We start from the raw sequence: 25,667 nt of genomic DNA, 5'->3' as shown, positions 1-25,667 counted from the left end.
AGTCCTAAATCTACTCCCCTAATTTTGAGGCTATGCCCTCTTGTCCTAGTTTCACTGCCTTTGGAAACACCCTCTCTACTTCTATCTGTAGCCCTCATAGTTTTGTACATTTCTATAAGATCCTCCCTCATTCTTCTCAATGCCAATGAATAAAATCCCAGTCTACTCAGCCTCTCCTCATAAGCCTACACCCTCAACTTCGGAATCAACCTAGTGAACCTCCTCTGCACCCCCTTCAGTGCCAGCATATTCTTTCTCAAGTAAGGAGACCCAAACTGCATGCAGTACTCCAGATGTGGCCTCACTGGTACCCTATACAGCTTCAACATAACCTCCCTGCTTTTAAACTTGATTCCTTTAGCAATGAAGGACAAAATTCAATTTGCCTTTTTAATTACCTGTTGCATCTGCAGATCAACCTTGTGTGATTCATGCATAAGGACACTCAGGTCCCTCTGCACAGCAGCATGCTGCAATGTTTTCTCATTCACATAATAATCCTTTTTACTGTTGTTCCCACCAAAATGGATGACTGCACATTTATGAACATTGTACTCCATCTGTCAGTCCTTTGCCTACTCACTTAAACTATTTATGTCCCTTTGCAAAATTCCACAGTCCTCTGCACACTTCGGTCTATTACTCATCTTAGTATCATCTGCAAACTTTGACACACTAAACGTGGTCCCCAACTCTAAATCATTTATTAAAATTGTGAATAATTGCTGTCTCAATACTGATCCCTGAGGCACACCATTTGTCACTGCCAACCAGAAAAGCACTCATTTATCGCCACTCTTTGCTTCCTGTTAGTTAACCAATCCTCGATCCATGCTAACACATTGCCCATAACACCATGCAGCAGCCTTTTGTGTGGCACCTTGGAAATCCAGATACACCACATCTACTGTGTCCACTGTTGTCCACCATGCTCATAATTTCTTTGTAGAATTCCAGGAGATAAGTTAAGCATGACCTGCCCTTCACAAACCCCTACTGTGTCTGCCCAACAGGACAATTTCTAACAAGATGCCTTGCTATTTCTTCCTTGATAATAAAGGCTCAAGCATTTTCCCCACTACAGAAATTAAGCTAACCAGTCTATAGTTCACTATCTTTTGTCTACCTCCTTTTTAAAACAGTGGCTTCACATTTGCTATTTTCCAATTTGTGTGAGTCCAGTGAATTTTGGAAAATTACCATTTGCTATTTCTCCTGCCATCTCCTTTAGTAGCTTAGGATGCAGTTCATCAAGGCCAGGGGCCTTGCCTACCCTTAGCTCCATGCGCTTGCCCAACACTACCACTTTGTGATAATGATTGTTTCCAGGTCCTCTCCTACCTCCATATTCTTGTCAATTACTGGCATGTTATGTCTTCCACTGTGAAAACTGACACAAAATATCTATTCAGTGCCTTGGCCATTACCTCATATCCAACTATTAAATCCCCCTTCTCATCCTCGAAAGGACCAATGTTGACTTCAGCCACTCTTTTTCAGTTTATATATTTATAGAAACTTTCGCTAACTGTCTTTATATTCTGAGCCAGTTTATTCTCATAATCCATCTTATGTTTCTTTATAGCTTTTTTGTGGCTTTCTGTTGACCTTTAAACCTTTCCCAAACTTCTAGTTTGCTGCTGATCTCGGCCACCTTGTATGCCTTCTCTTTCAATTTGATCGCCTCCTTTATTTCCTTAGATATCCAGGACAGATTACCCCTTTTCCTTTGCACTGGTATATACTTCTGCTGACCACTTTAAGATATTGCTTTGAAAGTCCTTCACTGTTCATCAACTGTCCCACCATAAAGTCTTTGCTTCCAGTCTACTTCAGCCAACTCCTCTCTCATCCTATTGTTGTTTCCTTTGTTTAACCACAGGACCTTGGAATTGGATTTTATTTTCATACTTACCATCTGTGTTCTAAACTGAACCATACTGTGATCGCTCCTTCCAAGAGGATCCCTCACTCTGACATCATTAATTAGTTCTGTATCATTACGCAGGACCAGATCTCGGAAAGCTTGCTGTTTTGTCAGTTCTATTTCATACTGTTCAACAAAACTCGTGGATACATTCAATGAACTACTCCTCAAGGCTACCCTGACTGACCTGGTTTGACCAATCAATACATTGATTAAAATCCCAGGTCCATTTCTACAGGCATTAGATATTTCTTTACTTATTGTCCCCCACAATGTGATATTATTATTTGGCAGCCTATAGACTATGCCTGTCAGTGACTTTTCTTCTTAGAATTTATAATTTATACCCTTATGGATCATAAATATTCTCCAGAGAATCTATATTATTTCTCACCACTGCTCTGATGTTGTTTTTAAATGTCAAAGTGTCACCACCTCCCTTACCTCCCTGACAGTCCTTCTGAATAGTCTTGATATTCCTGGATATTTAACTGCCAGTCGTGACCATCTTGCAATGATGTCTTCATAGTGGCTACTAAATCATACCCATTCATGATGATTTGCAGTTTTGATGGACTGGTCGTGCTAAATTCCCCCATCGTGTCCAGGAATGTGTCAGCGAGGTGGATGAGCTGTGGGATATGGAGTGTTATAGGGATAAGGTAGGCGGTGGGTCTGGATGGGATACTCTTTAGAGGGCAGTGTGGACGTGATGGGCCAAATGGCCTGCTTCCATACTGTAGCGATTCTATTCTTTGATTCTAACTGGTCTATGGGTTCATGTTTTGTGTTCCCTTCCTTTCTTCAGTTAATGGGTTATGAATGTAACATTCATCCTCTCATATTTGACAGCTGACAGCTTTGAGACCATTGGGAAACATGCTCGTAGCAAGGGGAGACAGCTTGAAGAAAGGTTTTGTGTGGATTTTGCTAACTCCAACCACAGTTATAAAGAAAGTGGATTGAGGTATACTTACTCTCTTTGCAGTCAAACTCCAAATATTCACCATCAGCGATATCCTATGCAGAATAGAGAGCACTCAGTAACAGATAAGTATAAGATACTGGGTTGCCATCAGTTTAAAAACACAAAAAAATGCTAGTGTACCTCCAAATCCAATTGAGTTTGTCTGTGGGTACGTGGAGGAAGAACTGGGGGAATATCTTCAACAGCTTTGTTCATTGCAGTACCTAAGAGAACAGAACGTGACATATGCAAGAATTCCAGTTTTCTACAGCATTAAACAGGATCTTTTGAACTAAGATGAGTTCACCTTAAATGAGCTGGCCCTTTGCCTTTCACTGATCAGCGGAACTTAGCCCATTGTAGTTCAGTTTCAATCTTCATTCTTGACTAATTTTGTTCCTTTCAATTGGGAGCAGCATTGGGACCTTTCAGTTCATCTCAAGTGTTGTTGAATTAAGAAGGGGAACAATTAACTGATTGTTTTGCTCCAAATTACTGGATGCAGCCTTGCTGAAAAGTGTATTTGTGCAGATGTTGAAGAGTAGAGTATCGTACTCACTTGTGATACTATCTGCAGGAGACATATTGAGGGAAAGTTTTGCACAATTTGTTCTTTGGTGGGAGCATCAAAACCCTGTTGCTGTATTTTGGCCGTGGGCTATTATAATATTCAACGACTTTCACTTTCGACTTCCCCCACTATGAACGTAACCTTGATCCCACTGTTCAAGTTCATACCCAAAAGTAGTTCATGAAGTCTGTGGGTCACTTACAGCTAAGCAGTACATTCGGTTTTGATGAGGTTATCCATTTTGACCCAAAAAAAAGACTACTTTCTAAATGATATTAAGTTAAATACTGTGGATGTCCAAAGAGACTTTGGGGTTTAGCTGCATGGATATTTAAATGGCACAAACTGATTGAGAAAATAATTAAGAAGGCTAATGGAATGCTGGCCTTTATATCTGAAAGATTGGAGTATAAAGATGCAAAGATTATGCTGCAGGCGTACAAAACTCTGGTTAGACTTCATGGAGGGTACTATGAACAGACCTGGACACCACACCTAAGGATATATTGGCTAGGGAGGGAGTACAATGTCAGTTGACAATAATGATATTTGGACTTCTGGGGTTAATTTATGCAAAGAGATAAAAGAAGTTAGGCCTGTTATCTCTTGAACTCAGAAGGATAAGGTGTGATCTGATGGACATTTTCAAGACAGGGTAGATAAACTATTTGGAGATTCAAGAACATCATCTGAGAATTAGGGACTACTGTTTACAGACACTTTAGGAAACACTTCTGCACACAAAGGATGCTGGAAATTTGGAACTTTCTTCCATAAATGGTAGAGGATGCTGGATCAATTGTGAATTACAAATCTAAGCTTTTTTTTATTGTGAAGCAAAGGTATTTCGGGATATGGGCCAAAGGCAGGATTTAAGGCACAGCTGAGCCATGATCTCATTGAATGGTGGAATGGGCTCGAGGGGCTGAATGGCCTATTCCTGCTCCCATGTTCTGATACATACAGTGAAGGGAAACCTGAAGCAAGACAGTCGCAGACTTCTATCATGCGGGCAAGAGAACTCTTGCTGCTCCAGATTGTTAATGAGTTGACCACAATGGCACTTAACTTAGTGGCCAGTTAAAATACTATTGAGGTACTTCGGGCAGCTTAGCACCCTGATTTGCATGTTTTAATGAGGCACTGGTCAGGTAAGTATCGAGGCAGCTTTTTTATTAGATTAGATTCCCTACAGCGTGGAAACAGGCTCTTCTGCCCAACCAGTCCACACCGACCCTCTGAAGAGTAACCCACCCAGATCCATTTCCCTCTGACGAACATACCTAACACTATGGGCAATTTAACATGGCCAATTCACCTGACCTGTACATCTTTGGACTGTGGGAGGAAGCTGGAGAACCCAGTGGAAACCCACGACGTGGGAGAATGTGCAAACTCCACATAGACAGTCACCCAAAGCTGGAATTGAACCAGGGACCCTGGTGCTGTGAGGCAGCAGTGCTAACCACTGAGCCACCATGCTGCCCCCACTGAGCCATCATGCCGCTTGTGACGTGGACCCAGTTCAAGTATTAGTTTTTTTATTTGTTTACGGAATATGGGCATCATTGGCTAGGTTAATAAGGTTGGAAGACCTTGTTCATGTTGCAAATATGATGGTGAGCTGATGTTGCGAACTGCTGCATTCTGTGTGCTTAGGTAGACCCACAATGTCAATTGGGGAATCAGAAAGGGAATTACTCACAGTAGAATTCCTAGTCTCTAACTTGCTCTCAGTAGCCATTTTATTTGTATGGTGAGTCCAGTTTCATTCATGGCAGCAACAAAATGATGAGTTTTCAGGCATTATTTTAACCCATTCCTATTCTGAGGAATCCCTGCAACTAGGTACTGGAGACTTCTTGAACTTTTGACCCTTGCTCAGCTTTCTCCCTTCTCTTAAGATAATAATATGTACAAATAATAAATGACCTTTGTGAGTGGTGTGAGCGACACATAGATCATGCATCCTGGCAGGATCACTTTCTGATTTTATGTTCTGGACCTGCAACGAGAAAATGTAAAAAATTGGAGTTCATGACTGCTCATGAGTGAACATATCAGTATTTATATAATCAAACAAATATGGAATTTTAGACAAACTGTTTTAATTTGATGGTACAAGAATGGACTGCCATTTGGAGTGATACTGCACTTTGACACATTGAAAGGAAACAGAAATATCGAGGATCTTGGGTTGGATGGGAAGAGGTAATCAGCATGAAATACAAGAAGACTGTGAATAGTTTTGGTCCACTCATCAAGGGAAACTTTTTTTGGGTATTGGAAGCAGACTGGAGGTTCACTTGGTTGATCCTGATTTGGCAGGACTTTCTTATAAGGTTGAGTAAGTAAGGCCTTTCCCCCTGGAGATTAGATAAAAGAGGGGTGACCTTTTCAAAACGTATAGGATTCTTAGAGGATATAATAGAGTTGGTGTGGAGAGGTTGTTTTCCTTTGGTGAAGAGTCTTGGATCAGAGGGCATATAAATTCTTTACTGCAGAGGGCTGGAGAAACTGTCTCAAGACTGAGACAGACAAAATTGTAATCAGTCAGTCAATCAATGGGGAAAAGGCAGGAAAGTGGACTTAAGGATTATTAGATCAGTCCCGATAATCATGTTTAGCTCTCCAACTCTGAGATGTAGCGTCCCTTTGCATCGTGCCTCTTGAGGATCCCAAATTTTCAGTGTATGTCTTTGGCAGCCTTGCCTTTCACAGGTAAGACCCTTCACTCTTGAATTTTCCCCGAACCTCTCCACCTCCTGAAATCCCACCTTTCCGACCAACCTCTCCTAACAGCTTTTCTTTTTGAACCTGTGTTTAATTTTCTTTGATCAGCATTCCTATTAAACATTTGGAATATTTTACTTTGTTAAAGTGTCATAGAAATGGGAAATGTAGTTGTTAGTGAGCTTAATGGAATTAAGACTATTTAGTAATGTCATTGCTGATTGGTAATCACTGCAAAATATGTAGGTGGAGATTTGGGAGAGAACTGATTCAGATTTGAAACATGGTGCATAGCCTTCAAATAGTTTCTGTGCACAGTGAGGTGAAAGTTAATCAACTAATTGGAAACCAGAGATATCTTGGCTGATATGAACCTGTGCCCAGCAAAAGAATTTACCTACAGGACAGAGATATAATGTGATTTGATAAAGCTGAATGTATAAAACTGGCAGAGTACTAATTGAGGTCAGAGTTGCTAATATTCCTGTCAGTGGACCCATTGTGGAGAATGAAAGATAGACACAACACGTGATTGAACAGATGGTGAGCATCCTGGGGACGGTTGAGCAAAACAAGAGAACAAATATGACAGGAATCACCAAGATCACTGGCTTCTTTACATTTTTGTAACTGAAAAGTACTATGGTAATTTATTCTGCATCTCTAATACCCTGTCTCATACCACACAGAATAGGTATTGGCAAAACGCAGAGAAATATATGACTCCAGAAGGCGACAACTTCCAGTGATATAGTAGTTGGAAGTCCATGGCAAATTAGTTGGTTGGGGCCATTTAACTAAGGGGCAGGGATGTGATTAAGGATTTCTTGGCCTTCTAAGCTTCATACTTGTGGAGCTGATTAATAAAGGGATCCGATGCAGCCAATTCCCAAATGAAAGTCTTTGTTTGGATCATAAGATCAATTTTGAGGGGAGGAGTTGTTTTGTCACAGTCTCCAACAATGCCATCCAATTTAATGCTTTGTGTGCCTGCCAGCTGACATTTGGGGTTAGTGTGTATAAGATTCTGGCTACAGTCTCCGAAGATGCAAAGAAATGCTGTTTCAACATACCTTTGGGAGATATACAGGTTGTCTCATTCCTGGGTTGGGGGAGGATGCTGAAGGCTTGGTTTGTCTTTCTGAAACAATAAATGGTTTCCAATGACTAGAGGAATCTTTCAAGTGAATAGAGTGATGTTCAAGAAGCTGAGCATATGGTAAAATTTTGTCAAAACATAACCTCTTTATAGATATTATTTTTCTAAGTTTGATTGCTGTCAACTGGCTGATTGTGCCTCCCACTGCTTTCATTGCAGCAGCTGCAAGTGTATGTATGCATCAGTCATCATGTGACTGACTAGTTGGTGTGTTCAATGGCAGCCTGGAATGTAAGGGACAGATTTGCAGCATTTTACTTGGAGCAGCGATTGTTGTATATACTGCCTTGATCGAATTACTGTGGCCTGTGTTCTCTATGGGCAAGTCTCTGAAGAAGAAAAAATATCAAGTCAAGAATTTTCCAAAAATAACTGGAATTCTGGAAAATTGTGATTAAAAAAACATAGGCTCAAATAAGTTTGGACGTGAGTAAAATTCAACCCATGCATGCTCAGAATGTGGGCTTGAATCTGAGTAGAGTGGGGTTTTGCTGAGTTAAAGACCATTAGTTATTGATAAGTGGATGTGGGGTTATGAGCAACAGGCATTTTCTTCTGCCTTCTGCCCTTTCCCATCTCCTCCTCAACAACTTGCTCTCTTCTCATCTTTGAAGTCTCTATGAAACTTTGTGATGGCCAAAATTTTTTTAAAGTTGAAATTTGTCTCCAAATTTTCAATTCCTGTGTGAAGAACATTTGAGTCGCAGGGAGACATTAAGTGGAAACGGTGGATTGGGTCAACCCAGGTTGGTGGATGTGCCCGTGCAATAACAGGCCACTATGGAGTAACTTTTGGCATTTGGGACAAGGTCTCATGGAACATGGAAGATGGAACAGTACAGCATGGGAATGGGCTGTTTGGCCCATGATGTTATGCTGAACATGATGCCAAATGAAACTGACCCCTTCTGCCTGCCCTTGGTCCATATCTCTCCATTCCTTGCATATTCATGTGCTTATCTAAAAGCCCCTTTAACCCCTTATTGTATCTCTCTCCACCACCACTCCTGGCAGCACGTACCATACTCCTATCACTCTCTATGCAAAAATCTTGCCCCTCACATCTCATTTAAGCTTTGCCCCTCTCACTTGATATGCATGTTCCCTGGAATGAGATATTTCAATTCAGGGGGAAAATAATTCTGTCAACCCTATGTATGACTGGTAACTGGCACAGTGGCATTGTGGTTAGCACTGCTACTTTATAGAGCCAGGGACCCTTCCCTTCTGAAAACCGAACAAGAGCTGGGCAGCCAATGCAGAGCATGCTGATGGCACCGAAATCTCAAGGATGAATTTTAATTACTTGGGGTGAGATCTGAATTTTAGCAAGATATCTGCTGTAATCTGTGCTGAGTTGAGAAAAGGGAGTTGTAGGCACCCTTTCCCCACACAGCTGTATGCTGTCCATTTAAAAAAAACATTTACAACCTGGACCTCAATCCACAGCAATCTGACAGTGTTAGAAATATTGGGGTAGCTTTATCTTGAGCACAGGCTTGATCAGATTGAGGTGTAGTTTTTCAGCTTTACCTATGTAATAATCATTGGTCGGTTCAATTGTCGTAACAGCTCTCAGGGGCCGTTCACTTGGAGGTGGTTCATAGGTTTCCTCATTCTCAGATCCACTGTCCTGCAATGAAGTACACCACAGTCCTGAGTCGTGTTTCTTTTCATTTGCCCACAGCAGAAATTCTCAGGCAATCATTCCACAGAAAGGCAAAAGGCTCTTGATGAAAATTGTCCAAAAAACAGCATCTGCAACAGTTCAGTGCTCCCTCATAGAACCTCTGCAGTGTGGAAGCAGGCCATTCAGCTCATTAAGTTTACACCAACACTCTGAAGACCCAATCCTGACCCTAACCCCACATTTACCCATGGCTAATCCACCTAGCCTGCACATCCCTGAACACTAGGGGCAATTTAGCATGGCCAATCTACCTTATCTGCACATAGAGTCAAAGAGATGTACAGCACAGAAACAGATCCTTCAGTCCAACTTGTCCATTCCATCCAGCTATCCCAACCTAAAGTACCAACCCAGATTAATGCTCAAGTTTCTTGACATGAACTTGAGTCTTCAGATTCAGAGGTAATCATAATATGCAATTGAACTCAACGGAAACAGTAACTGAACTATCCCAGATTCATGTAAGGTGGAAAGAAAGGTGCAATATTAAATAGACTGACCCCATTCTCATCACAATGTTCTGTCTCACTCGGGTAGAATGCTGGAAATGAAGTATTGCTATTCCTGAAGTTGTCACACAAGTTAAATATTTTAGAAAGCATGTAAAGTACTTTACCTGTCTCTTTGACCCATGTTGACAAAAAAGCTCTTCTTTTTAAAGAAATAGTTTCTAGCTACAGATAAACAATTATGAACTTTCAGCACATAAGTCTAACTCATTGACATTCCTTATCCCCTTGTTAACTCCCCCTTCCACACTCAACCACTGAGATAGGGAAAAAGAAAACGTGGGTATTAAGGGCACAGAGAAAATTTGGAAAGCATTTCAGTGGCCCCTGTTCACAGGATCTGCTGAAAAGGTTCTTCCATTAAGGCAGAATGCTGCTTCTCAGACTTTCTTCTCTGAAAGTCTCCACTGATTTGCTGGAGGAGAAGGGGCTGGTTCACACTTGAAAAAGATCTCTGACGTATCAATTAAAAGCCCTGACGTATCAATTAAAAGCCACTGCCTACATAAAGTTCTGGAGATTAAACAAATTGGTTTTCTCCGGGCTTAAAGTAGCTTTGACTGCAGAGAGCAGAGAGAGCTGTTCAGCTGGTGGAGTTGTGAAGATTTCTCTGTATCTTCTTCATAGCCTCAAGCTGTTCAGCAAACTGGGAACCAACCACATCATTGTTGGCAGGCAGAACGCCCTTGTTATTGATAACTGGACACTTGTCCACAGTCTTTTAACTCCATCTCTTCTACAAACTACGCTTCAACCCCCTGCTGGAACCAGTAGCTGTGCAAACAGGGTTTACAATAAGTGTCAGATTACTTGCTTTCAAATCACGCAGTCATCTTCCAGCAATCTTTGATTTTAAAACAGTAATTTTGTGATTTCAGTCTGCAATCAAAATACAGAAAAATAAAAAGGCACAGCCTTTATGATAAGGCAAGAGGAAAATGACAAGCCAAAATGGGACTTCGACTAGAATAAACAGAAGCTTTCAATGGGATTTGAAAGGCCTATCCAAGTACCTTGCCTCTACAAAATAAAATTTAATAAATGTCACAATGACCAGTTCTACCTTCTAACCCCCAACGCAAATGGCCATGTCGAGATGGAAACCTACTCAGCATCAGCAACCTCCAGACACTACTTCTGAGATATAATTACTTCCCTGAGACTACCCTGGCATATCCTGTCACTCAAACCTTGATTTTTTTCCAGTATTCCTTCTCTTTCCTCGACACCTCTTTTCTTGCTCTGACTTTCTTTCTTCTCTATCTCTCTGTTCTTTTATCATTAATACCTTACCCCCAAAAAGCATCCTGTCATCTCAGTGTTCTCCCTTATTTTGCTCTACCTCCCTTTGTTCTTCCTGCTGTTTCCTCCTCTCCCCTGTACATGTCATGTTGTCCACCCACTCTCCCCATATTTTCCCATTTTCCTCTCCCCTCTAATGCCTCAGTTTTACTTGTTTTTTTAAAAAAGTTCCTTCATGTCTTAGCCCTTCCCTTTCTCTGCCATCTCCTCCTGCCATACAATGCTGTAGATACTGACACTAGTCTGATTCCAGCCTCTGACATACCCTGGGTTTACATAGAAACATAGAAAAATACAGCGCAGTACAGGCCCTTTGGCCCTCGATGTTGCGCCAATCCAAACCCACCTAACCTACACTAGCCCACCTAACCTACACTAGCCCACTATCCTCCATATGCCTATCCAATGCCCATTTAAATGCCCATAAAGAGGGAGAGTCCACCACTGCTACTGGCAGGGCATTCCATGAACTCACAACTCGCTGAGTAAAGAATCTACCCCTAACATCTGTCCTATACCTACCACCCCTTAATTTAAAGCTATGCCCCCTCGTAATAGCAGACACTGTTTAAGTTCTCCATCATTGGTGGTTGTTGTTTCAGTTGCCTCATCCCTAAATTCCACAATTCCCTCCCCCTCTCTATCCTGGTTTCTTCCTGAAAACATTGGAAAACTTTTACCAAGCTTTTGGCTATTTTCCCTAAAATCTCTTTCTAAGGTCTGGTAACATTTATTTTTATTCTGTTTTACAGTGTCTTTGTGATTCTGTTGTGATATTTTATTGCACAAGTTCTTGTTGTCAGATGTGACTCTGCAGAGAAGGTCGCTTAATAATTCTACAAAATATGAAGTGTCATTTTGTAGCAATTATACGCAAATAGCAAGCAAATAAATCTATTTCTGTGTATTTCGTACTTTTAAAAAAGGTTTTGTGATTTACACATGAAAGAAATGAAACTATCATGGTATTCGAACAGATGAAAGACTCAACAATCAATGTATTTTTCAATGTATAATTTCAGTTTCATCACACTGTAAATTTTTGCTGTAAATTCTGTGCCTTACAATTGTGTCCTCCACAACCACCTGATGAAGGAGCGGTGCTCCAACAGCTAATGTGCTTCCAATTAAACCTGTTGGACTATAACCTAGTGTTGTGTGATTTTTAAAGTCATTTATATCTTGGATGTTTTATGTAACTAAGTACTTCTGAAACACATCACAGTCTTTTCAGCACAACTGAGTAATTTGAGAGGCAGACTGGATGGCCGACCTGTAGCCCATCATAAACAGCAGTACTGTCAACTGATGGTATCAGTGAACAATTACAGATTCTTTAGCTGCCTCTGAAAAACTGAGAAAACAGGGTTATCTTACAAATTGGGATTCCCTGTTAGGAGCAGCATGGACCGAAACTCACTTGCGTTATGGATGTGCGTTTTTCTCAGTGCTGTAACATATTGGTTGTGCTCTGTGTCACTGCAACAACAGCAGTCTCCTGTCTGCTACAGCAAATGTGAATTTGGTTATTGACTTTGGTTATCAGCTCCACAATCAAAGGTCCTTTGTTCAGTCTGCTTCAAAGATAACCACGTTCCCCAACGTAATTTGCAACTTGTGTCAGTCATTGTTTCTACAGCACAAGAGAGTTTCACGTAATATTCAAATCTGTTTCAAGCAAAGAAAACTTGCAAAAATAGGGAAATGCTTTGTAGTAACGAGGACTCTGTTCTTAAAACCTTGGATCATGAGCCTATTTCATGCTGGGGCCGATGTACTATTTATCAGTGATAATTCTTTACAATTTAGGCAGATTGATTTGACTGATCTAATTAAACTAATTCCTAAATACATGATGTAATCAATAAATTTTTAAAAAATCTTCACAAAGACAAGCCAACTGGATGAACATTTGTGCTGACTGAAGATTAAAGCTTGTTATTGGTTCAGTTTGAAATAAATAATCTAACATTGCAGGTTTCTGGGTTTTGGATTTTGGGATCTGGGATTGTCAACGATGTTACATACTTGGTCAGGTACGAACAGTGGAATTACAAATTTTTATGAGTTTTCTTGTGGCATCATGGTCACTGGCCATTTGGAGACAGAACTGGCTCAAAGGTAGAAGACAGAGAGTGGTGGTGGAGGGTTGCTTTTCAGACTGGAGGCCTGTGACCAGTGGAGTGCCACAAGGATCCACAATTTTTTGTCATTTATATCAATGATTTGGATGTGAGGATAAGAGGTATAGCTAGTAAGTTTGCAGATGACACCAAAATTGGAGGTGTAGTGGACAGCGAAGAAGGTTACAGCTGAAAATGTGTTGCTGGTTAAAGCACAGCAGGTTAGGCAGCATCCAAGGAATAGGAAATTCGACGTTTCGGGCATAAGCCCTTCATCAGGAATCGGGTTACCTCAGATTACAATGGGATCTTGATCAAATGGGCCAATGGGTTGAGGAGTGGCAGATGAAGTTTAATTCAGATAAATGCAAAGTTCTGCATTTTGGGAAAGCAAACCTTAGCAAGACTTATACACCTAATGGTAAGGTCCTAGGGAATGTTGCTGAACAAAGAGACCTTGGAGTGCAGGTTCATAGCTCCTTGAAAGTGGAGTCACAGGTAGATAGGATAGTATCGAAGGCGTTTGGAATGCTTTCCTTTATTGGTCAGAGTATTGAGTACAGGTGTTGGGAGGTCATGTTGCGGCTGTACAGGACATTGGTTAGGCCACTGTTGGAATATTGCGTGCAACTCTGATCTCCTTCCTATCGGAAAGATGTTGTGAAACTTGAAAGGGTTCAGAAAACATTTACAAGGATGTTGCCATGGCTGGAAGATTTGAGCTTTTGGGAGAGGTTGAACAGACTGGGACTGAGTGTCGGAGGCTGAGGGTTGACCTTTTCAAGGTTACATAGCTTTATAAATTCATGAGGGGCATGGATAGGATAAATAGACAAAGGATGGCACGATGACCTGGTGGTTAGCACTGCTGCCTCACAACACCAGGACCCCAGGTTTGATTCCAGCCTTGGGTGACTGTCTGTGTGGAATTTGCATTCTCCCAGTGTCTGCGTGGGTTGCCTCCGGGTGCTCAGTTTTTTTCCCACAGTCCAAAGATGTGCAGGTTAGGTTAATTAGCCATGCTAAATTGTCCATGGTGTTCAGGGATGGGTAGGTTAGGTGCATTATTCAGGGGTAAATGTCAAGTAATAGGTAGGGGAATGGGTCTGAGTGGGATTCTGTTCGGAAGTTCAGTGTGATCTTGTTGGGCCAAATGGCCTATTTCCACACTGTGGGGATTCTATGATTCCCATAGTACTGCACTGGGGTGTTTGCTGAGGCCTTCTGCAAAATGTGTTGTTATTGTTATTACTCTTACAAGATGCTTTTAGCTTTTTCTAGTGGAAATAATCAGTGGACACAATTTTACACTGAATACTTACGAATTCATTCACACATGACGTTTGGTGATCTGTAATAAAATGGATAATATGTTTAATATTAAAGAATAAACTCAAATGAACTCTTACCCAATAACAACTGTTTTTTAAATCAATGAGAAATCTACAATCAACAGTCCGGATAAGATACACTTGAAGTCTATTGTGAACAAAAAACGAATAACTAGAGGAAGACATTTGAGCTAAGAAGTTGATCTTTGAAAAGCTCTGTAGTAACACAGCTGTCCTGGTAGCCACCCACATGCAAAACCCAGCTAAACAGGGCTTGGGTTTGATATGTTTGATCATGTTAACAGCTATAATCAGCCTCGGAATCGTCACATCAGGAAGGAGAATATGAGACAAGGGTTCCTGCATAAAATGGAAAAAGTGAGGACTGCAGAGGCTGGAGATTGGAGTTGAGAGTGTGGTGTTGGAAAAGCACAGCAGGCCAGGCTGTATCCGAGGAGCAAGAGAATGGAAGTTTAGGGCAAAGGTCCTTCATCAGGAATGAGGCTTGTGAGCTGAAGGGGTGGAAAGATAAATGGGAGGTGGGAGGGGCTGGGGAGAAGGTAGCTGAGGGTGCAATAGATAGGTGGAGGTGGGGGTGATGGTTATAGTAGGAGAGGAGGGTGGAGTGGATAAGTGGGAAGGAAGATGAACAGATAGGACAAGTTATGAGGGTCATACCAAATTGGAAGGTTGGAACTGGGGTAAGGCTGAGGGAGGGGAAATGAGGAAACTGGTGAAATCCACATTGATACCGTGTGGTTGGAGAGTCCCAAGGCGGAAGATGAGGCATTCTTCCTCCAGGCATTGGGTGTTTTGGATGTGGCAATGGAGAAGGCCCAGGACCTGCATGTCCTCGGCGGAGTGGGAGGGGGAGTTGAAGTCTTCACCCATGGGGTGCTGAGGTTGGTTGGTGAGGGTGTCCTGGAGATGTTCTCTGAAGCGCTGTGCAAGTATGCATCCTCTCTTCCTAATGCAGAGGAGACTGCATTGGAGCGGTAGATATAGTAATTGACGTGTGGAAATGCAGGCAAAATTCTGATGGATGTGGAAGGCTCCTTTGGGCCCTTGGACAGAGGTGCGGGGGGAGGCATGGGTACAAGCTTTGCAATTCCTGCGGTGGTAGGGGAAGGTGCCAGTAGGGGAGGGTGGGTTGTTAAGGGGTGTGGGCCTAACAAGGTAATCGCAGAGGGAACGGTCTTTATGGAAGGCGGATAGGGGTGGGGAGGAAAATATATCTCTGGTAGTGGGGTCCATTTGTAGGTAGTTGAAATGGCAGCGGTCTGTATGTATACGGAGATTGGTGAGGTGGAAGGTGAAGACCAGGGGGTTTCAGTCCTTGTTGCGGCTGGAGGGGTTGGGTTCGAGGGTGGAGGTGTGGGAAGTGGATGAGATGCATTGGAGGGCATCATTGACCATATGGGAAGGGAAATTGCAGTCTTTGAAGAAGGAGGCCATCTGGTGTGTTCTGTGGTGGAACAGGTTCTCCTGGGAGCAGATGCGGCAGAGGCGGAGGAATTGGGAATAAGGGATAGCATTTTTACAGGAGGCAGAGTGGGAAGACATGTACTCCAGGTAGCGGTGGTAATCATTGGGTTTGTAGAAGATGTCCGTATTGAGTCGGTCACCATTGATGGAGATGGACAGATCCAGGAAGGGGAGGGAAAGTGCCTTCCACATCCATCAGAGTATGAGCTGCACTTCCACATATATCATTTACTGAATCTGTTGCTCCCAATGCAGTGTCCTTTACATTGGCGAGACAGGACGCCTACTTGCAGAGTGCTTCAGAGAACATCTCCGGGACACCTACACCAACCAACCCCACCACCCCACAGCCGAACACTTCAGCTTCCTGTCCTACTCCACAAAAGACATGCAGGTCCTGGGCCTCCACCATCGCCACTCCCTACCCACCTGACGCCTGGAGGAAAAGTGCCTCATCTTTCACCTTGGGACCCTCCAACCAATTTCCTCATTTCCTCTCTCCTACCCTTGTCCCAGTTCCAATCTTCCAACTTGGAACATCCCTCATGACCTGTCCTACCTGTCCATTTTCCTTTCCATCTTCCTGCTCAGCTATCCTCTCCACCCTCCTCTCTGACCTATCACCTTCACCCCCACCACCAGCTCTGTCAGGTCTTTATGACAGTATGAATGAGGAAAACAAAAGCAAACCCATCTTTACTGATGTGGAATGAATTGACCTGAAAATAGTGATGTCTAGTGTCTATGATCCTTTGCATTTAATTTGGACTCTCAGCTACCTTGCCCCCCCCAGCCCCAACCCCCTCCCATTTATCTCTCCACCCCCTCAGCTCACAAACCTCATTCCTGATGAAGGGCTCTTGCCCAAAACGTTGATTCTCATGCTCCTTACCTGCTGCCTGAGCTGCTGTACTTTTCCAGCACCACATTCTTGACTTTTTTCACAAAATACTTGTTCAACAACATTTCCCCAACACCTTGCACAAACTCAATGTGCTTGAAATCACATCCACTCTGACTGAATATGCCTTTCATGTTTGAGAAAGAACTTTTGTTGTGAAAGAAATTAATCAACAGATCATGAAGTTTTCTGAATAAGTTGTTCAAAATGTGAACTGAGAATTCACTGCCTTGCACATTACTTTCAGGGTAAAGCAATCAGATATAACTTTTCAGAAGATTGTCAAACTCTGGTTAACTTGTATCTCTATGTTTTCAGTCAAAACTTATGGCAGGAAATTAGGAGTATGACTGAGGCTTGAAGCAAGAAGGCTATCTGCCTAATTTCATGTTCTATAAGCTCAATTCAGAGGGAATTTTCTCCCAGTCTCTCATCAACTCACTGAAAGGTCACAAAAATCAGAGTGACACACCACAGAAGGAATCTATTCAGCTTATGGTGCTCTTGCCAGGCCCTGAAAGCACTATTCTGTTATTCTCACTTCCTGTGCTGTTTTCAATAACTCAGCATTTTTTCCATTACCTCATTCTCTTTTGAAAATTGCAATTGAATTTAATTCCAGCACATTTTTAGGTCAGAACTTGCTGTCTGAAGAAGTGCTTCCTCATTGTCACCTCTAAATTGATTTTGAATTAACTCTGTGTTTTCAGGTTACTCAGTCCACTGTCCCTTAAAACAGATTCTTCTTTTCATTCTGTCAAAAGTCTTCTAACACTTGCAGCATACCCCTAGAGGACATGGCTGCTTTTGGTTGTTTATCCCATTTGTCATGAAGATTAGATGTGCCAACAATCTTTCTCCACTGAAATAGCTGAAGGAAATTACAGGCAGCAATGTGTGCAGAGAGCTGAGATAATTCTAGCATGAAGAAAATTATCTGCACATGTGCAAAAATGCAGTTATGTTTGTTCTGATTCATTTTAAATTCTCTGTATTGTATAACAACCAAGCTGATCAACTGTTAAGTTGTCATTGGCAGAACCTTTGAATGGACCAGTTGGATTCAAGGCTTTTCCTCGATCTTCCAGTTTGGAGTCTCAGGCAGGGAATACCAAGGCAAACAAGAACCACTTGTTCCAAATTAAATGCAAAGGATCACAGACACTAGACATCACTATTTTCAGGTCAATTCATTCCACATTAGTATGGATGGGTTTGCTTTTGTTTTCCTCATTCATACTGTCATAAAGACCTGAATACAAATTTCCTGAATACTTTTTCCATCTCTTTGTCATCAAATAAAAGTGAATCATCAGAGAAGAATGTTTCTTTTCACTTACTGGGTTTGTTGGGTCGGGCCGGCAGTGGAGGTGGGACGCTGGATCTGCGTGGAACAAGAGAATACTTGCTGAGAAAGTTATTTGTCAAGGTGAAACACTCTTCCAAAATTACTGAAACAGGAAAGCATCTCTGCTTCTCCAATACGAACATTCATACATCTGTTGGTTATGTACATATTGTAATGTATGCAAGAAGAAAACATTTAATATTTAATATATAATACCAGCAATCAAATATAATTTTGCAGACAATTGGCAGACACTCTTGCTCACCTGCATAAACAAGGTTTCAATAAAAAATTATGGCAGGAAAGCAGGAGAATATCTGAGGCTTGAAGCAAAAGGACAGTCCACCAAACCTGTATGTCAGAATATCATTTAGGAATCATCAAACCACTGAACTGTTTGCCTGATGCAGAGTCCATATTATCTCCCCCAGAGAAGGTATGTTCAAGTTGCCTGCTCAGATTGCCAAGTCTGTCAGATCAAGTTGTCTTAGTTCTTAAATTTTCATCACCAGCCGTATCAGAGGTTAACCTGTGAATCTGAGTCTTTGACTGCCCTCTTTGTATTTCAAGCATGATTAGATTTACTGCAGTTTCAGACCGACATGTTTAACGTTGAAAGTAGTTTTGGCCTGGATTGAATCAAATGGAAATTAAAATTACAGGAGATGTATTATCAGCTGTTGATCCAGTTTTGTTCAATTTACCCTGTCGGCTAAAGTCAAACGTTCCTTGCTCCGTCCTCATTGGCATAGTATCTTGAAGTTGAGTGATTTGATTGACCACCTCCAGCTTGCATTTTGTCAAATTGCTGTATCTGAAAATCAGTTTTTCCTGAGGCAGCACCTTCAAAACCTGTGACTCTGCCACCAGGAAGAACAAAAGCAGCAGATGCAAGAAAGCTTCATGATCTGAAAACTTTTCTCCACACCACATAATATCCCAACTCGAAACTATATCACCATTCCTTCTGAAGTCACTATTGTAGTATCAAAATCCGTGAACTCGTTTCCTAACAGAATTGTGGGTACATCTATACAACATGGACTGCCCTGGTTTAAGAAGGCAGTTTGGGTCAAGGCTGGACAGTATATGCTGGCCTCACCAGCATCAGCTCCATCCTATGAACAAAAAGTTATTATACCAGTAGCTTTCCAATGATAAAAAGCAAAGTTTCATATCACGAGAAACATTATACTCACATATTTTTTGAATTCCAAGGTTTCGGGAAATTCTGAGAAGAAGAGAGAAATAATTAGGTTTGTCGTGTCATCACAATACAAAAGGAGATCATTTAGACAATTGAGTTGATGACAGCTCAATGTGGAACTATCCACTCACTTTATTTTCGGAGATGTGTTAGTCTATTTCTGTCAAGTCTCCGTCTTTTGCTTTTGAAGTCATTCATCATCTCTACTTCCAGCACTGTCATGGGCAATGAGTTCCAGTCAATGAGCATTCATTGAATAAATACTTCTTTCCTTACGTTTCTGCCCTTGCCCAAAACTTTCAACCTGTCCATCAATCCTTTGTCATCAGCTTATGGTAACAACTTTTTACAGCTGATCAAACCCATCACCACCTCTATTAAATCTTCTCTCCACTTACTCACTTCCAAAGATAAGAACCTGAGCTTTTACACTTCACCTTTTATCTAAAACTGCTCATCCTTGGAACCATTCTGGTCAAACACCTCTGCACACTTTCGAAGATCAGCATTCCCTCTAATTTTCTTATTGGCTGCACAGCCCTCCTGAAGCCTTTGTGGGGGTGGTGACTTCCAGAATCACAGCTTCGAGGAAAGATTGATGGTGACAAGAATGAGATATAATATTCCAGAGCTTTATAGCAGTCCAGCATAACCCTGCTTTTGTGCTCAATACTTTGATTTCCGAAATGCAAGTTCCCATATGCTTTTCTCACTGCTGTCTCAGCTCGAAACGTCGAATTCTCTATTCCTGAGATGCTGCCTGGCCTGCTGTGCTTTGACCAGCAACACATTTGCAGCTGTCTCAGTATGGCCTGCTATTGTCCAAGATCAATGCAAAAAATTGTCCCCTCCAGTTCCTGTAAACCCCTTTCACCCTGCAAGTCTATGCCTGTTTTTCCTATTCATTTCGCCAAAATGTATCACCTTATTCATCTCTGTATTAAATTGCACCTTCTACACATCTACCTGTCTGGTCGCCAATCTATTCTCAGTGGTTAGCACTGCTGCCTCACAGTGCCAGGGACGCGTGTTCGATTCCCACCTCGGGCGATGGTCTGTGTGGAGTTTGCACATTCTCCCCGTGTCTGCGTGGGTTTCCTTCGGGTGCTTCGCTTTCCTCCCACAGTCCAAAGATGTGCAGGTCAGGTGAATTGGCCATGCTAAATTGCCCATGGTGTTCAGGGATGTGTAGGTTAGGTCAGGTAAATAAAGAGTAATAGGGTAAGGGAATGGATCTGGATGAGTTACTCTTTGGAAGGTCAGTGTGGACCAATGGTCTGTTTCCACACTGTAGGGATTCCACGATCTTGCACTCTTTTGGTATCACCTTTGCTGTCAGCCATACCTCTCAGTTCAGAACCATTGGCAAATTTTAAAGTTTTACTTTATATTCCAATATCCTTGTTATTTATATTTATTTAAAAAACATAGGTCCTCGCATTGAGTTTCCAGAAACACAACTGTTTACCATCAGTTACCATGACTTGCTATCTTCTAGCCTTAAGCCAAGCTAACAATAACTCCTATTCCACGAGCCTTGACATTTTTGTGTGATATTGTCTTTTGTGTGATATTGGTGAACAGCTTTCTTTAAATGTATGTAGGCAACATATTTTGTTTTCTCTGCATTATTCTTATCTGTTACTTAATTAAAACTTTCAAATAGATTTGTCAGCAATGATCTACCTTTTACAAATCCATGCTGATTCTCCTACATTTACTGAAACCTCCCCAAATTCCTGTTGATTTTTAAAAATGTGATGGCTATTTTTTCTAAAACCAGATCAACCACAGATATTATAATGACCAGATTACAGTTATTCAGAATGCATTTATGTTCTTTCTTGAATAACACTATCAGTTTTACCACATTGCAACCCTCTGGCACTTAACCCTCATATCCAGGAAAGATTGAAACATTACCTCCACTCTCACTTCCTTCAACAACCTAGGTGTAAGCCATCCAGAACAGGCAACATATCTATTCTCAGCATATCCAGTCTCCAAGTGCATCCTTTCTATTGATTTACACCCCATCTCACCTAGCCTTACTTCCACTGATAATTGCTAGCCTCCTCTGCCATGATCAACACACCCATACAAAGTTCTTCTAGCCTTGCCTTGCACTTCAAGCCTGAGTCACTCTGTTTGCCCTGATAGAAATCACTCCACTTTACACAACAAGCTTATTTGTTAGTCAAAGAATTTTGGGTTTTGTTCTCTGAACTCCCACTCTTTTCTTGTAACCTTTCTTTACCAATCATTTTCCTCGTTACATCTGCTGTCAACACAAACGTGTTTGACCAGTTTCTTGTACGAAGAATTTATCTAACATACATCATCCACATTTTCTTATTTTGTCATGTATCCTAACTCCTTCATCATCCAAAGAGCATTGATTTGGATTATTCCAGATTACCCCTTAAAGATTATCCATTTTTCTCTCATATTTTTTCCTGTCAATCTTTGATTTCATTTTACCTCGACCATATCCCCCCTCATTCTATTCAATGTAACCTCTTCCAGTTCACAAGTTCTGCTTTAGTTTGTTTCTGGTCTTCTCCATTGTTAATCTAACTGACAATGATGAAATGAATGTGCATACCCAACATTCTCCCAGAAACATTTGGTCCAATTTGCATACACGTCCCCAAGGATGAAATCTCATGATAACTATTGCATAATTTGGCTGGGCACATACAGCTCAAAGAAATTTTCCAGTATACATTGAGAAATTCCATTCCCTTCTTATCTTCTGTTCTGACATTATCCCAGTTTACATTTGGGCCTTCTGTAGCACTCTAATATTGTCATTCTAGAGCTGTTGCAGGAGTTCTTGTGATGCAGTGGTTAGTGTCCCCTAAACTCAAAACCAGAAACTAGAGTTTCAAGTCCCACTCCAGGACCTGATAGCCACGGAACATCTGTCTGTGACATGGCCCAAACTGTTGGTAATCAACCTGAAAACATTTCTGATGGTCAGCGAAAAGAGCAGGTCAGTGTCCAACCACACCTGAATTTCAGTAGTATCCTTCAAACTATACTCTCTGGAGCCATCCTCGTCTGGGGAAGCAGCCATTTCTGCTGCATCTGCTACCCAGGCACAAAGAGAAAAGACAAAGAGATTCCTTTTCATCTCTTTAATGTTGTTGCAGATTTGCTCCTCAGCCACTCTCACAATTTGGAAGTTGACAGCATGTTCCCATTTGTACAGTTCAACTCTTTCTGGTTCTCAGCTCTTGACAAAATAGATCTTCTTTGCCTCCACCTGGTCATCTTCACATTCCAACAATACATTGCCTACCTCAACAGCACTGCTACCTCATTCCCCCTCTCCCACCCCTCCTATTTCTTTCTTTCTCTTTTCTAAACATGCTATTCCCTTGAATAATAAGCATCCAAACTCATGATTTTTAAAAGTTTCTACTTTTACCACTTTATCATATTCCCTGAGAAATATTATCGGGTTTGTAAAAAGGTTATGCTTTGTAACTGGGTCTTCAATTTCAAATAACTGACGTCTGCTTGACAGCAGAAGTGAGTGGTTAAAAATCAAAAAGGGGTCCAGATTGTCTCATTGCAACAATAGTGTCAAGTATTCATTGTTGGACATTATAGCTACAATCTCTGAGTTCACAATATTGCTATATGTTGATTTGTTACTGGGTTGTGGGTGTTTACTGACCAGGCTAATATTTATTGCCTGAAGGATATTAATGTACCAGATGGGTATTTATGACAATTGACAGTCGCCATTAGACTAGCTTTTTATTCCAGATTTTAATTGAATTCAAGTATCACCATCTGCTTCTTCGAACATTAGCCTGGGGCATTGGATTCCTCATTCAGTGGCATGAGCACTGGATCACCATCTCCCTTCTCGGGAGACTCAGTCTCCCAAAGTCCAAGAAAGGTGTTGAAAATGGGAGTACAGTTTTATAAATTGTTTGTTTATTTCCAAGATGAAGGTAACTTGGGATGAACAGCAGCTGACCAGCATTTCTACCTAATGCAAAGCTGTTGTATCTCCCTCTGACTTTGGAACATTGCAGAGGAAGCCCTTTTTTAGAGCAGGAAAAGGCTTCATTCAAAATCAATGACTTGTTGACACATTGCAGTCTTGTATGCTGAGCAGAGAGAGAGGAGCCTGTTTTTGGCTTCACCAGCTACCACAGGTTGGCAGCCAAAGGATACAGCTAAGATGAAATGACACAGTCTGTAACCATTGAAGGGTTGTAGAAGATCTGGCTGGAGTAGGAGAATCATCAGAAAAGGCATTTTGTAGTGGATAATGGATTTAACAAGTCTCAGAGAATGATCAAAAGCACCAGCAGATGATCACTCAATTGCCCATGGTTTCTTCACAGTGAATTGAGATGTATCAACTCATTTTGAGAAGGAAGCATATGTCAGGTATAGACAGGGTAGATCGAGTGAATCCCTAGAAGAGTATAAAGAAAGTAGGAGTATATTTAAGAGGGAAATCAGGAGGGCAAAATGGGGACATGAGATAGCTTTGGCAAAAAGAATTAAGGAGAATCCAAAGAGTTTTTACAAATATATTAAGGACAAAAGGGTAACTAGGGAGAGAATAGGGCCCTTCAAAGATCTGCAAGGCAGCCTTTGTGTGGAGCCACAGAAAATGGGGGAGATACTAAATAAATATTTTGCATCAGTATTTACTGTGGAAAAGGATATGGAAGATATAGGGTGTAAGGAAATAGATTGTGACACCTTGCAAAATGTCCAGATTACAGAAGAGGAAGTGCTGGATGTCTTGAAATGGTTAAAGGTGGATAAATCCCCAGGACCTGATCAGGTATACCCGAGGACTCTATAGGAAGCTAGAGAAGTGATTGCTGGGCCTCTTGCTGAGATATTTGTATCATCGATAGTCACAGGTGAGGTGCCGGAAGACTGGAGGTTGGCAATCGTGGTGCCTCTGTTTAAGAAGAGCGGTAAAGACAAGCCAGGGAACTATAGACCGGTAAGTCTGACCTTGGTAGTGGGCAAGTTTTTTGAGGGAATCCTGCGGGACAGGATGTACATGTATTTGGAAAGGCAAGGACTGATTCAGGGATAGTCAACATGGCTTTGTGCATGGGAAATCATGTCTCACAAACTTGATTGAGTTTTTTGAAGAAGCAACAAAGAAGATTGATGAGGGCAGACCAGTAGATGTGATCTATATGGACTTCAGTAAGGCATTCGACAAGGTTCCCCATGGGATACTGATTAGCAAGGTTAGACCTCATGGAATAAAGGGAGAACTAGCCATTTGGATACAGAACTGGCTCAAAGGTAGAAGATGGAGGGTGGTGGTGGAGGGTTGTTTCTTCAGACTGGAGGCCGGTGCTGGGCCCTCTACTTTTTGTCATTTACATAAATGATTTGGATGCGGGCATAAGAGGTACAGTTAGTAAGTTTGCAGATGAAACCAAAATTGGAGGTGTCATGGACAGCGAAGAGGATTACCTCAGATTACAACAGGATCTGGACCAGATGGGCCAATGGGCTGAGAAGTGGCAGATGGAGTTTAATTCAGATAAATGTGAGGTGCTGCATTTTGGGAAAGCAAATCTGAGCAGGACTTATTCACTTAATGGTAAGATTGCTGAACAAAGAGACCTTGGAGTGCAGGTTCATAGCTCCTTGGAAGTGGAGTCACAGATAGATTAGATTACTTACAGTGTGGAAACAGGCCCTTCGGTCCAACAAGTCCACACCGACCCACCGAAGCGCAACCCATCCATACCCCTACATTTAGCCCTTACCTAACACTATGGGCAATTTAGCATGGCCAATTCACCTGACCCACACATCTTTGGACTGTGGGAGGAAACCGAAGCACCCAGAGGAAACCCACGCAGACACGGGGAGAACGTGCAAACTCCACACAGTCAGTCGCCTGAGGCGGGAATTGAACCTGGGACTCTGATGCTGTGACGTAGCAGTGCTAACCACTGTGCCACCGTGCCGCCCAGATAGGATGGTATAGAAGGCGTTTGGTATGCTTTCCTTTATTGGTCAGAGTATTGAGTACAGGAGTTGGCAGGTCATGTTGCGGCTGTGCAGGACATTGGTTAGGCCACTGTTGGAATATTGGTCTCCTTCCTATCAGAAAGATGTTGTGAAACTTGTTTCATACAGTACCTCTTGTACCCTTTTCACTGCTCTTGTCAGTTCTTGACTAATTTAAAAACTGACGTGGCTGCAGTCCAACATGTCCTGCCTGTGAACTCTTCCAATGCTGACTCTGGCTTTAAATTGTGTCAGAACACCAAGTACCCTCAAGCGGAGAATAGATTTAGGTGGAATTACCTGGATCTCATCAACAGCAAGGCATAGTTCAATGACAGCAAAGAATGAGAAGGGACAAGGCATCCAAAACAACAAATCTTACTACCAACATGA

The 25,667-nt window shown here is 41.8% G+C and overlaps 1 protein-coding gene across 2 annotated transcripts in view; it reads right to left on the bottom strand.

The window, feature by feature from the left end:
• Positions 1–25,667, bottom strand: part of LOC132836881 (B-cell linker protein-like) — a 43,745-nt gene that overhangs the window by 16,641 nt on the left and 1,437 nt on the right. For both annotated transcript variants that reach the window (XM_060856440.1, XM_060856441.1), the window contains exons 2-9: positions 19,246–19,277; positions 18,039–18,082; positions 14,304–14,332; positions 8,891–8,990; positions 7,272–7,339; positions 5,398–5,470; positions 3,036–3,118; positions 2,905–2,947 (exon numbers count right to left, since the gene is read on the bottom strand). In XM_060856440.1, the coding sequence (XP_060712423.1) occupies positions 2,905–2,947; positions 3,036–3,118; positions 5,398–5,470; positions 7,272–7,339; positions 8,891–8,990; positions 14,304–14,332; positions 18,039–18,082; positions 19,246–19,277 (472 nt within the window). The remainder of the gene's footprint in view (positions 1–2,904; positions 2,948–3,035; positions 3,119–5,397; positions 5,471–7,271; positions 7,340–8,890; positions 8,991–14,303; positions 14,333–18,038; positions 18,083–19,245; positions 19,278–25,667) is intronic.

This window comes from Hemiscyllium ocellatum, chromosome 48 (genome assembly GCF_020745735.1).
Source record: "Hemiscyllium ocellatum isolate sHemOce1 chromosome 48, sHemOce1.pat.X.cur, whole genome shotgun sequence".
Taxonomy (NCBI): domain Eukaryota; kingdom Metazoa; phylum Chordata; class Chondrichthyes; order Orectolobiformes; family Hemiscylliidae; genus Hemiscyllium; species Hemiscyllium ocellatum.
The sequence above is the reverse complement of the archived record's forward strand: the minus strand, read 5'-3'. Positions and strand labels throughout refer to the sequence as shown.